Source organism: Ylistrum balloti, unplaced genomic scaffold (genome assembly GCF_031769215.1).
Source record: "Ylistrum balloti isolate Yb309-2 unplaced genomic scaffold, AGI_CSIRO_Ybal_v1 Utg369978, whole genome shotgun sequence".
NCBI classification, from domain to species: domain Eukaryota; kingdom Metazoa; phylum Mollusca; class Bivalvia; order Pectinida; family Pectinidae; genus Ylistrum; species Ylistrum balloti.
Window position 1 is genome coordinate 208295 of NW_026782067.1, and position 14801 is coordinate 223095.

General features: G+C 36.5%; 1 protein-coding gene across 1 annotated transcript in view; it reads left to right on the plus strand.

The window, feature by feature from the left end:
• The first annotated feature begins 4094 nt into the window (after nt 1-4094).
• The window catches only part of LOC132547774 (synaptotagmin-7-like), a 107038-nt gene continuing 96331 nt past the window's right edge, over nt 4095-14801 (plus strand). Inside the window, exon 1 of the mRNA XM_060211574.1 lies at nt 4095-4107. Within this exon, the coding sequence (XP_060067557.1) occupies nt 4095-4107 (13 nt within the window). The remainder of the gene's footprint in view (nt 4108-14801) is intronic.

Below are 14801 nucleotides of genomic sequence, written 5' to 3' on the forward strand. Positions count from 1 at the left end.
GAACAGTGTTGTAATGATAGTGAACAGTGTTGTAATGATAGTGAACAGTGTTGTAATGATAGTGAACAGTGTTGTAATAATAGTGAACAGTAATGATAGTGAACAGTGTTTTAATGATAGTGAACAGTGTTTTAATGATATTGAACAATGTTTTAATGATAGTGAACAGTGTTGTAATTATAGTGAACAGTATTGTAATGATAGTGAACAGTATTGTAATGATAGTGAACAGTGTTTTTATGATAGTGAACAGTGTTGTAATGATAGTGACCAGTGATGTAATGATAGTGACCAGTGTTGTAATGATAGTGACTAGTGTTTTAATGATAGTGACCAGTGTTTTAATGATAGTGAACAGTAATGATAGTGAACAGTGTTGTAATGATAGTGAACAGTGTTGTAATGATAGTGAACAGTGCTGTAATGATAGTGAATAGTGTTGTAATGATAGTTAACAATATATTGTAATAGTATTGAACAGGATAATATTGGTAATGAACAATATAGAAATTATAGTGAACAGTATGGTAATGAGAGTGAACAGTATAGTAATAAGAGTGAACAATGTTTTAAATGTAGTGAACAGTAAAGTTATTATAATAACAGTATTGTAATGATAATTATTCAATTATTAAGGAGAATGAGACCAGGTGTTCCACAAAACTAAGCGTCTTCTATTTCATTGATGACATCGGGCATGTCAATGTCGGTATAACCAAGTAACTGATGTATACAACATGTATAGGAACCAACAGGCAAACTAACGAGCATCAAACACGTGTAGTTTCGTATAGCACAAAGAAACGGGATATATCTTAATCATCATGACGACCGTAAAACTTTCCCAAAAAAAGGCGTTGTTTCAGTTTAGAATGGAGTAGGGTGATGTATAGAATAGAAAAATCAAATGTACTAATGGATGTAATGTTTTTAAAAAGGTTACAATCACTTTCGTTCTCTGCACCCATGGAACATGTCATGGCAAAATTGAAAACTCCGTGTGCGACACCTTCTGGACAAGACGGGAAGACTAGTGTTTACCTTTGATGTACATCAAACGAATCTCAAATCGCATAACGGTAAATGGTAATGGCTTTGAAGCTGGGTGTCGCTCCTTTGTAATCTTCAAAAAGAGCGTAAGCCTATGAATGGTCTGTTTTTTTCTCCTGGAACCAATCAAATTACTTCGCTTGTGCCTTCATTTCCGCCATGACATATACCAGGGGTGCATAGATCGAAAGTGATCGTAACTCCTGGAATATTGAGGATGTAGAAGAGGGTGTTGAAGGTTCGTCGATAACTTTTTTCTTTAGAATCCACAGCTATTTATTCCATTTCTTGAGTAAACATTATCACAATAAAACTGTAACCCAGATTTGATAGTATTTAGAATGTTTTTCTGTAGTTTGACAATAGTTTGGTTGAACAGCTAGATGAGCCAGCAATAAAATGGACTCTTGTGAAGTTTAGAAACCCAGTATAAACGAGGAAGGTCCGTACATTTACCATTAATAGGCAATCGTAATGGCTGTAAGACCGGCGCATCATTAGCCAGTATTTCTCCATTGGAAAATGACATTATGTATATATTGGGTTTCGTTCGACATCAAGCAAGCCTAGTTCTTTTTTTATACAAGAAATGTAACATTGTTTGTAGACAATTTATTAGACGCATTATCTGCAGGTACAATAACATACCTGTCGTGTAAATCTTGACATATGGATTTAACATCATGGTCGAGGAACGCTGACCTCTGTTTTTTTTCTTAGATTTCAAGTTGCAAATTCTTTTAAGAATGATGGACTGAATGGGTTTAACTAACTCAGAAAGTGAATCCAACTCGGCACTTTGCCGTTTCACCCATTCTCTGGCATGTTTTCCACGGAATTAATACTTATCTTATAATTCATAAAAGCTGCATGGTGAGGAACACAGTGGCACGGAACAATACCGTAAGTAACGATATTGTAGGGAACTGAGGGTTGTGTACTGCATGGAAAGGGACATGGTTGGGAACGATATGGTAGGAAATAGTTTTTAGGGAACAGCATAGTAGGAAATAGTGTGTTTGAGAACAATATAATAGAGAACAGCTTGGTAAGGAACAGTACGATTGAGAACAGTATGGTAGAGGACAGTACGTTCGAAAACACTGTGACAAAAGATAGCTTGGTAGGGAACAGTACGTTTGAAAAAAAAACTATGACAGAAGACAGCTTGGTAGGGAACGGTACGTTTGTAAACACTATGAAAGAGGACAGTTTGGTAAGGAACGGTACGTTTAAAAACGGTATGACAGAGGACAGCGTGGTAAGGAACGGTACGTTTGAAAACAGTATGACAGAGAACAGCGTGGTAGGGAACGGTACGTTTTAAAACAGTATGACAGAGCACAGCGTGGTAAGGAACGGTACGTTTGAAAACAGTATGACAGTGGACAGCGTGGTAAGGAACGGTACGTTTGAAAACAGTATGACAGAGGACAGCATGGTAAGGAACGGTACGTTTGAAAACAGTATGACAGAGGACAGCGTGGTAAGGAACGGTACGTTTGAATACACTATGGTAGAGACAGCTTGGTAGGGAACAGTGCGCTTGAGAACACTATGACAGAAGACAGCTTGGTAGGGAACAGTGCATTTAAAAACACTATGACAGAGAACAGCTTGGTAGGGAACAGTGTGGTTGGTTTAGGAACAATATATTAGGGTCCTACATGATAGGGAACAGTACGGTTTAGCATTGGTAGATAACAGAGCAGTTGGGAACTCCATGGTAGCGAGCTGCATAGTCGAGAACAATGTGGAGGTGCCTATTGAAAATGATATCAAACAGCTGTACCGATCTAATTTTGCGCTTGCTGTAATCATGTTTTTACCGTATTAGGTCATACATTTTCAAAGCTGATAGGTCATACATTTTCAAAGCTGATAGGTCGTACATTTTCAAAGCTGATATATTTTGATTAAGGATATTGTGTTCGCCGTTAATGATGTATACAAATGTAGCGCGTATGTCTCTGGTGACCCAGTAATATAGTCATGTAGCTGATATGTGATGGGTGGGTGTACCACGTATAGACAGTGACAAACAAGTATATCCATCCATCTAATGTGTGCAAGCGTGTGAGGGGGGAATCCCCCATGTGTTGGAACAAGACGGGGATTGTGGGCATTAAAAGCTATCCCAATGTCCTAGATAATGTCATCCAACACTCTAATGTTACATGTTATCGTACAGCATGACTCTCCGTCACGTCTAATATCATCACTTCAGGTTGCATTTTTATAATTCCGAGAATTCCTTGAAAATATAATAAACTACTCAATCAAACGCTAGTAGATTCTTGTAGGAGTAGATATACCTTGATCGACAACCGAGATTACATTACACTGTAACCGCCATACGGCTATCGAGCGCCATTACAGCTTGGCCATTGTCAGACCCAGGCGCTGGTAGCCTGCAATAGGATGATAAGGTTCTGTTGACACCAGCAAGGCGTGGGCACACATGACTGGCGCCGTCTCCACCCCCAACAGAGGCTATCACGTGACAACGTGCTCTCCCTATTTCCTAGAACAGCTCTATAGGTGTGACGGCGTGTGCGTATAGTGGATATGAGTCCAAACTACGGAAAATTTAATCAAAACTGCAATATTGGCATTGAATCAAAATATTATCAAGTAACATTTTAAAACATTTCCCACTCACTTCTGATGCTTACAAATATGCCTGTATAGAACAGTTTCCTAAATCTCCTGTATTGGTAGCACCTGATCACAATTGTAGTCTATTGATATCCCGGGGCCGGTGGACACGACGAGATTCTCACTAAGGCAAAGCTAGCGGAGCACACCCTGCTAAATCACCACAATCAATACACTACCAGAACCAACAGGTTAACGTAGAGATTTTCTGTGACAGAGGACACCAACCTGCATTGCGTGTGTCAGCAGTGTCGCCACAGTGTGCAACCTGGCCGGGTGGACATAAACCACGCCCATCATAGCCGCTATACTCTTCTGACGTCACCATGCAGTGCAACTTTTAAGTTAAAAGTTTTTTTTGAGGATTTTAATAGCCAACTCTTAACATGGGGATCACAGGTAAGTCACAGTCCATCTATTTTATCACACATTTCATGTTTGGTGTTAATTACTTTAAACAGAATTCCGTGTAAGTGATTTTATCATATTTAGGACCTCAGTGTTTTCTTATCGAATCTCGGTCTTACTGAAGCAATGTCAGTAAACGTTATTCGATGACACAACGTCAACATGACTTGCTCAATAGAATAGAGCGATGCTGAGACAGGACGTTTTCCCTTTCAATCCAAGTGGGGCTAGTTAAGTCAGCTCTTCACACTATCAGCCTTGCATTTCCCTTTTCTGTGAGAAATTGACATCTAGTTTGTTAGTTAGAACTTGTGATAGTAGGTTGTTTCCATAAATAAATAATAGCATTTCAGGAATACCAATTACCACAAGGAGTATGCCATGAAAAATTATAATATTCACAACATTTGTTAATATATGTTCGATCTTTTTTTCCAGTTTTTACTTTCTTTTACAAAATGAATATATCTGCCACTATTTTGTCCATGAATTTAAATCTACGATGAGAAGTATTTTTTACGTATAAATATATGCCTTGTATACGACAAGGAGGGAGGTGATTCTCTAGTATCTATCTGTATGATGAGGATATTTATGTAATGGAGATTTTTGTATTACTAAAACGCGAAATGTTTCTTATGCCTTCATGAGTGAACAATATATTTTAGTGTCCAGCTTTGCTCGACCAATGACCGCTCTCGTTTGTGTCAGATATCCAGGATGACAGAGAGGACACTTTCAGTAGGGGTTTTCATATGTTACACGGTAAAATAAACTATCAGACATTTTACTCACGGGATTTAAAACGGTATTGCTCGACGCGTCATAATGGCAAAACTGATTCATTGAACAAAGCCATGCCGAAACGTGCTACACGCGGAGCGAGCTGTGCCACCACTTTGTCTATAATATTCCCAACACGCAAAGGGCAATCCTCACTTTACAAACGGTTACTTAGATTGGCTCCATGCTGTACTATAGCAAGCCATGATCACAAATCAATCCCCTTAATTTCTCGTCAGGTGATTCGTATTGCTATGATCATTAGGATTAGTTTTTAATTCTATTAGTTTTGTTTATTTTTTATTTTTTCCTGATACTAATATCAGAGTACGAATGAAGTTATCGTGTTTGGATATATAAGGAATTCGGGGTTATTTACCAGTGTTTGTTTGCATCAAGCAGAAAAGTTGTGACAACTTATATAAGATTTTAAGAGAATTTAACGATGAAATATTGCTTTTAGCAATCAATCTTTACCAATAGAACGTATTCACGTGATGTTGGTATAATCACGTGACAATGTTGTAAATGCATGTCAGTATTGTAATGTTATGGTGATATGACGTCACGTGATATTGTTGTGATGTTATATCGTGTAACTTGATATTTGTTTATGATAATTATAATAGACCATCATATAATGATTCGATGTGAAAAGTTGACTATCACGTGATATTGTTGTAATTGTCGAATTACATGATGGTTCTTTATTTATCACATGATAGTGTTGAGACCATCACGTGATGCAGACGAGGACTATCTATTGTGTTGCTAATCACTTGGGACCATTTCACTCTTTCCTTCCCGTTCATGTGGTTACCAAGGTAACAAGAATTGTCACGCTCCTATGTAATATTTCAATAAAGTGACACTTTGACGTAGCATCTCTGTGGCCACGTCATCGATGGACTCCATCATGATACGTTCTTCTCAAAACCAGACTTACTTTCTCCATGTTTACTTGTGAGTATAGAACGTTGTTGAAAAGGTCAGCTCGCAAAGGGACATTTTTGACGTTGAGTTTTGGAATAATACTAAAGCATATCAGCACTTGCGCCATGTAACTTATAAACGACCCATTCCACCGGATGGGACTACCGTTGCCCAGATCCTTCTGTGTAATGTCGAAGAGTAGGCGTTTTAACGCCGGCACAAATGTCAAGCTGGATGCTATGCATAACGACAGGTGCAATAGCAAAATTTATTATAAGTCTGGCGTCATCACTTTACTTTTTAATTCATTATCATTGCCTGGGAAGTTCAGCTTATTTCTCCTTTATCAAAACCGATGCACGTAGGTCAATATGTCAGAGCGCGTCTTCACGGTACGTTGTAGCCTCATAGGTACACACCAAGATGGCCGACTTAACACCATCCTTCCTCTCCCTGTTCTACTTTTATTCCTCACGTGACACTTCATCAACAGTTAATCTAAAATCATGTATCATGGAAATTTGGTTGACAGTAACTTCATTGAGTCTGGTGGCAAGATATAACTTCCTACAGACTAGTGGCATACCAAGGGATACTCTCCCTTCTCTTCACCGACTTGTTTTATTCTACGCGAAGCTGACCATATCCGAGAGCTTGTCAAAATAAGACTCAAAGGAGTTCCCACGACCTTCAAATTTCTCTTTCAGATTTAATAATGACGTCTTTTTTTAAACGACAAGGAACTTGTTAACCACATACGTAGCAAATTACCGTTGTGACGTTATACTTGTTGTGTACAATGACATTTGACTTTAGCTAATATTGTTAAGAAGAAATATGCCATATGATAATAAGTATTAAATGTTAATTCCGTGTCTCATCTGCAAACAAATTATAACAAAATCGTATTGGTGTTTAAGCTAGATGATGGTAAGACTGGAGGATCACGTAACATTGTTCTAATATGGGTTTCACGTGATAATGATGTATGCCCTTTAAAGACTGATATGCTCACTCTTTATAATGAGACACATATTGAACACGACACAACAAGGAATGTACGTATACTGTAAAACAATAATGTTCTATGAGATCATGTGCGTTGAAAATTAAATGTTTGGCCAATTAGAACAGCAATGTTCGGGGTTGCATTATCAGTCGATCCCTGCAGGCGCTGTACTAGATGGAGTGACTGGAAATACAGCACAAACCATACGATATTAATGTAGTCGAATTACTACACTGTCAATAACCCACCTAACGTAAAATCAAGGTTAATGAGGCCGCTAAAGCTACTAAGAATCACAGATTTTATTGACCTCGATCATTCAAGACCTCACTTGCTTGACAGTGAAATAAAGATACCCGGTACATGTAAACCTCCATCATCCTAGACATGTAGCATGGCTGTGTCAGCATAACAACAACAGCAGAGGAAGTCAGGCGGCAGGGAAATACATCTAAAGAGGAAAAAGGACCTTTCATTAAGGTGGATGTTACATTATATTTACATTTTGTATTATGGCCTCCCATTTAATCACTGTCAATCTGGATTGTATTCCGGGAGTTTAGATCACAAGACCATCATATGACGTTATTTTGGCGCCATATTGACTTACGTTACGTCAATAATTTGCACGTTCCTTCACATAACGTACATTAAAGCTTTATGTTAATAATTGAGACGTCAATCGTTTTCAGAGAGCGTTTCCAGTAAACAAATATACCAGAGAATGAGAAAAAAATCATTTGAAACGATAAACACGATAAAATTTCAAAGTAATAGCTGAAATGTACAAAGAATTATTGAACAGTAATGAACATGAAATAAATGCGTGTTTTAAATATTCACGAAAACGAAATGTTCCTCCAGGCTAAAGTAACATATTACAAACGTCCTTTAGTATTTTGTGTCATTACAACGTAACGAAAGTTCATCACGCAGGTGAAATATATGAACGATGGACTGGTATATTCTGTTTTGTAAGAAATAAAGATTGAGGCCAGAGATCGAAGTTCCTATTGACAATGCCTTGTTTTAAGTACAAACATACTATTGATATACACATGGTATCCAACGTTGTCACTCTCATAACAGACTCTGGTTTGCTTCTAAAAGAACAACAACAAAAAATATAGATTTTTAAATTAATTTTCAGGGAAACGATATTTGCACGGAATTATATTAATGATTTGTGAGAACCATTAACCATGTCAACTGGATGTTACCTCAAGGAATTGGAAACTGAAAATAAAGACACATAAGTGAATAGCGATGCAATTTGAATTAGATGTTGTAGAGCCAGATAATGAGGTAAACTATTAGACAGCTACGAACAATCGTCAGTAATACTAAGGGTCTTTAGAAATCTAGGAGGCGACACAGAAAAATCAATATTGTTCCCAAAAACCGTCACAATCTAAAAAAAAAAAGAAGATCAGGTACTTGTGTCTTTATTCGAATGGATTAAAATGTGGCAGAGAAAGACATAATATTCTACTTCATCTACTGAAGTATTGAATCCTGTTTTTGTCGATTTTATGGGGAGATGAATTGAGTTGCTCTTCAAGCAAATTTAATGAACTGCTAGGCAATTCATGTTGAGTTTTACTCGAGAGTTGAATTTGTCTGAAGAGCAACTCAGTTCATTACCCAATGAAATCGATAAAAGCAAGATTCGTTGTTTATATTTCAATTAAGACTGTTTCTTTTCAATATTTTAAACAAATCCAGGTCTGCAGTTACAATAACTTGCGGAAGACTAATGGTGGTTTTAAAAAAAAATATAATCCTATATTTGAAATTAGATCATGATCAAACTCAGGCAAAATACGACCATGTGATAGACTAAAGAAATAAAAAAAAAACAACATAACTATAGTGTAACGATTACTTTTATCAATAAATTTTAGAAATTATGAAAATTCTCCAACAGCTACGCGGAAGAATAACGTCAATACAGAGTCCTACGGTCTTCTCCCATTTCGCTTGGAACCGGGCACTTACCATTTTTAAATAGTCACGGAGTGTGTTTTGTGGCCTTTCTCAGAAGCCGAAGTATCCATGGCTTTAAGAATTTAGTCAATAAGCAGTTCTGTATCAAAGGCGCATATTGGACGCTCATGGTTTTGTTGCAGATTTTCGTTTTCTTGCATTGATAGGTTTTTAAAAAATTGTAGCAGACGATAACAAGATATCAAAACATGGAAAAAATCTGTTGCGCTGAAAATTACCATAATGCCATATTTCGTTTTATTTGATAATTATTATATATTTCATTTATCTTTAACAAGTTATATTCTGCAAATCTGTAGCAAATTTGAATACTAATATCTAAAGTCTAGCGTCAAGCATTTATAAAGGTTCTCTCCCCTGACAGAATTCATCACGAATGTATTCATACACCCAAATCAATGTTCATCTGGTCAAGTTCATGGACGAATAAAACAGGCTCAATTTGGTAGTTTCATTGAGTCCAACTTGAGTAGAAATTGAAGTATTTACCTTTATAGGCTGTATGATAAATTTGATGGCTTGATTTCTATTGTGAATTATCTCTTTCTTGGTGTAACTACATCTCTTCTTTGTCCTTTCATGAGTTGATATGTCCTAATGAAATAGAGATTTAATGATTCCTTGTATGACGACGATAATGACGACCGTGAAATCTTTATAACACAAAGTTTCGAGAGATGCACGACGAGAAAGAATATAGAGAAGTACTATCATCATAGTCTCAATAAGATTTAGTGTTTTACCTATATATAGTTAGACATGTTCGTTTTTCTTTGATATACCCTTGATGGCTTTAATGCCATTAACCCAATCTTAATGAGAGATTTTAATGGTTTTTATATAGATTTACATTGTTACACAAAAAACATATCCCCATCCGTATCACCTGATCGTAGGTTTTGCTTATCTCATGGTCATGGGTCTTAGGTTTGTTCACATATCTTGTCCTCAATTTTCGATTGAAGTTGAAATTGTGTGTTTGTTTCCGATATTATCATCTGGTTTATATCACAAGGTGACGTTACAATAACCGCAATAGTTCATGCACTCCTTCCCTCTTGTGTTTTGATAGTTATAACAGGGTCACGTAATCAATGATTACTATTACTGCCCGGCGACAAACATCTATCAAAGCCATTCGGGATGTTCCTCAGGAGAGTAGAGCTCACGACAGGGTTGGTCTCGTAATACTTAGTACGACAGAAAGCTTTCGATAACAAAAGCTGTGTTATTTAAGTAAAACCGGTCCCAGGAAATATTTGTCAGTTGTATGTTCCATGTATGTAAGTCATAGTCGAAGTTGTCGAAAGCTTTGGTTAAAGGAATGCTAGAGTTGCCAGTTTTATACCCACTTTATTGCGCTGGATAAACAAAATAGCAGACAGTGAGTAGAGCTACTCAAACACAATTTTCATTTCGAGCTGCTGGACTAAAGGACGGTAACTTACATAATGAAGTTCTAGGTCCATTGGAAATGTTCATTATTTGCTCTGCAATTTTCAAGGGAATGTCTTCAATGGTAACACTCTGTTATTACACACAGTATATGATTATTATATGGTTCCCTGTTTCGTCAATGTATGCATTCGATATCAATTTAACAGCCCTGCCTATATATAAGGTCGTTTCTTTTTTAAATGCTTTCTGAAAATATGTTGTTATTAAATAAAAATATAAGGATTGTTATCAGATTGATGTACGGTATCTACAGTGTATTGAAAATGGGATAACTATTTGCTGCGCTAATAAAAACAATCATTAAGTATATTTATTACTGCGTCAAATGATATGATTGGTTGTAGTGCCAATGATTTCGAGGCGTTGCTATGGATTTTATGTCATCAGCTTCGATATGTTGTTGTTATTTGCTAAGATATTTTTGTGGTAAACGCTGTTATTGGTTATTGCACACAGAGATTTTATTGGCTGTTGCACTCAAAACTATGAATAGATAGTGCGCTAAATGTTGTTATTGGTTGTTGCGCCATATGACCCAGTATATATTTGCTTAGGTCATCAATGCTTTTTCAAATATACGGCAAAAAGTTGATTATATCTTTATTCTGTTTTGATGACGTAGCACTTGGATCGTTATCATATTCTCATAATGAGAAATGACAGTGGCTCGCGTGCCACGTACAACAAATGTCAATTGATTTTAATTTCTTCTTTAGTTAATTTGTTTTCTTTTTCATCAATGACATATATTTCTTGTTGTATCTAGGAATACTACTTGTTGCATTATCGGAGACTTTGTGTTGGTGACAACACAGTGACTATAATTGGATGTGGCGATTAACGCTGTACATCGATCTTTGAAATTTGTTTTCGTCTTGTACGACATGAGTGTTGCGTTTATGTATCCATGGACCTGATATGCTGCATGAATAGCTATGAAATGTTGCTTGTTTTTTGTGAATGGAATCGATTGTTTGTTGCTTTAGGAATTTTGCTGTTGTGTAATTATATCTGATATAGTTCCGTGTTAATGGCTAAATGTTATTGTATTTATGTTTCACTTGGTTTTAGCTTCTTCAACAGTTATAATTGGTTTTGACCTCCAAGTCAGCGATTTGAAATTACAACTAATTTGATTTACTGTCGTGTTATTGCTGTTGTGACAGGAATTTATTTAATTTGGTTTTGCTTCAGTGATCTTATCTCGTGCCAGGGGACCTGATTCAATGTTTTTATTGTTGTTCCTACAATGACAATTTTTCATTGTTAAACCGCTATCTTTTTTACTGTGTGATTCCGGCTTTAATCTGTTGTTTTTCTCGTATAACTTCTCGTATAAAATCCGGATTGTTGTTACTGCTCCTATTATGACTTTTTGTTAAGTCACTGATTAAGATTCATTAACGCATGAATGAACTATATTTGTTATTTCGTAAACGATTCTCCTTGTGACCTTGATCTGTTGTTTCATGCATGGAGCCATTTCCGATGTTCCTTCACGTACTTTGCATTCCGAACACTGGTTTTTAAATATAATAGTTGATTGGATATTCAAGGGCCTGTTCTCAATATCCCGATTTTCGAACAAGATGTCGACAACTGACAAATTCACAACCTAGGGTTTCGAGAGACGGCCGCCATATTGATTTCATTGAGAAATTGTCTATTCCCTAGTGCGATATGAAGATGAACGTGTTTGGTGTTCGTTAATGTAAGTGAGACTGCTTACATGACTAATTTACAAGATTTACATGGCAGTGTCGTCGATGCTTACCCTTTCGGAACACCTGATGTTATCCTCAAAGTACTTTTTCAAGAGAGTAAATACTGATTTTGTTAAAAATTTGCCGTTCTTTTATCGAATTGGGTTTGAAATGTGATTTTGTTAACATGCTGGAATTTTCTTCATAGTTATTGAAAAGAACTCATCCTGTTTGCTTATTTTTGCGTGACTTTAATTTGTTGTTTGATGAAGTGATTCCGTCTGTTATTAGTAATGACTCAATATTTATGTTACACTGACCATTTGTCGGCTGGTCTCATTGGGAAATGCTCTGTTTCCTTTTGTGGTGTGATGTTGGATGCGTTTGATGCTCGTTGGTTTACCTGATGGCACCTTTGCTATTGACCCGGCTCTCACTTTTAGAGCGCAAAATTAATTGGATTGCCCTAGATATACATGGTGAACAAATTGTCTTACATCCGCATTCTTCCGCGAGCGTCTTTTTTTAAAGATCTTTTATTTTTGAAAATCATCTTCCTTCTGAACTACGGTTAAGTTGTCATGTTGCTACTCTCCGGTTATTTTAATATGACGATGACCTTGGTTGTCTGTTGTTGCTATAAATCTTTGTCATTTTCGGGCGCGAGATACTTATTATCGTCAATGACTATGCTTTGGTTATCAATCATGTTGTCAAATTGTGGCATTGATACACATAAAATCATTTACTGATAGATCATTTTTTGTTATTTTTTCAATGGCATGTCTTCAATAATAGATGCGATGGCAGTATACATTGCTTATGTTTGCAGAGACAAGAAATACCAGAGAAAATTATTACATCGCATATGCTTTCCCTTAGTTGAACTGACCGCTAATGACAACATTTTGTAGAAAGACATGTTATGTTACGAGAGTCAGGAGTCAGAAGCTGCTATGAATTCTAATACTGAGATTTGCCATGAAAGAATTTAGTAAAGGGTATAGGTATTGTAGCGTAAATTTTAATAAGGCAATCAGAAAAAATTGTAGCACATCCAGACATTCAAAAATGTCAATATTTCTTAGAAGTTTCCCTTGGCTTTTTTGTGAAATACGATGTAAGCGATGGTATCTACAACCATTAAGATAATATCAGTATTTGACTTGGAAGTGCAATTGGGAAATGAAAACGTTTGAATTTTCTACAGCATCATCACTATCAAAAGGAACAAATACTGAAAGCAAAAGTAGAGAAATAATTCGGTCGTGGCCATGTTTGTGTTGTCGTTGTTGGCGGACTGGTGACGTACATGTAGGACATGCACATAAATCCCGGGGGAGACAGAGGGTGAACATTATGTAGCATGATAATCAAACATCCCAGTATGAAACACGTTTACTATCATCATGCATTCCCGGGAGGTTAATTCCCTAGAATTGACGTCGGGAACGGTTGGATCACGTACAGGTTGTTTTGTCATTGACGTTATAATCACAACGAAAATAAACCATAGCCACCACCCAATTTCTTCAGTGTTATTAACTCTCACGAGATGTGGAATATCGGTTAATGTACTTATCTAATGAAGGTAAATAGTCTTTATACCGAAATTATCTAACATTGTATAGCATTATACCGGGATCTCCCGAAGTTGTACTGTTAGATCGGAATCTCTCGCGGTTGTGTCGTTATACCGGAATCTCCCGATGTTGTATTGTTAGACCGGAATATCGCGAGGTTGTGTTGTTAGACCGGACTCTCCCGATGTTGTGTTGTTATATCGAATTCTCCAAAGGTTGTATTGTTAGGCCAAAATGTACCGAGGTCGTATTGTTAGACCGAAATCTCTCAAGGTTGTATCATTAGATAAGAATTTCCCGAGGTAGTTATGTTAACTCCGAATCTTCTGAGATTATGCTTTTGTAGACCATTTCTCTCGAGAGTGTGTTTAAAAAAAACCAAAACGTTAACGACACCCTGAAGCATCTTCGGCATGGCTTTCTCAAGGCCAATAAAGTTTGCATGCCTCACACATTCGCCTAGGGGGTCAGGCGATAACGCGATACAAGTCCTCCCATAGCTAATTACGTTAATTAACGAACATCCGTCAAGGGAATATCCTGACAAACAACTTAAACACCTACGACACTCAAATCCATATCCTTCAGAAGAAAGTATAATAGAATTATGTTAATGGTTCCTTTAGGGAAAATAACATGTTAACTGAAGCTTGTTAAATTTCAAAAAAATATTATTAAAAGCAAATAATTAATTTTTCGTTGTACGCAAAATGCAGCTTTCTGATTCGCCGATTTTCTCTTTTCATTTCTCGATGAAAAAAAAATGACCTAGCTCCACCCACTAGATAATGATTGGAGAAGTCTATGTCAACACGCCACCTTGCAGGTCTTTTGGAACTTTTTTTATGTATGGTTACATATTCACCTGGTGTGTGGATCGTTATAAACGAAAAAAAATGGATTACAAGATAATGAAATATTCAAATATGTTACAGTATACACAAACAATAATCAACGAATAAATAACGGCTTTATCATGGAAAAAATATGTTTTTTTTTAAATATAATTTTACACATTTCCGTTTGGAACGTGACGGGCTCATTCATGAATGAATTTTGAATGACTGAAAATTGCGCGTGTAAACTGTCGATGACTTCACGTCATGTCACGCAAGCCGTGTTATGTGCAGTGATTTGTTATGAAATAATTCTTCATTAAATCATTAAAATTATCAAATTCATATATTTATCCTTTAAATCTTATATATG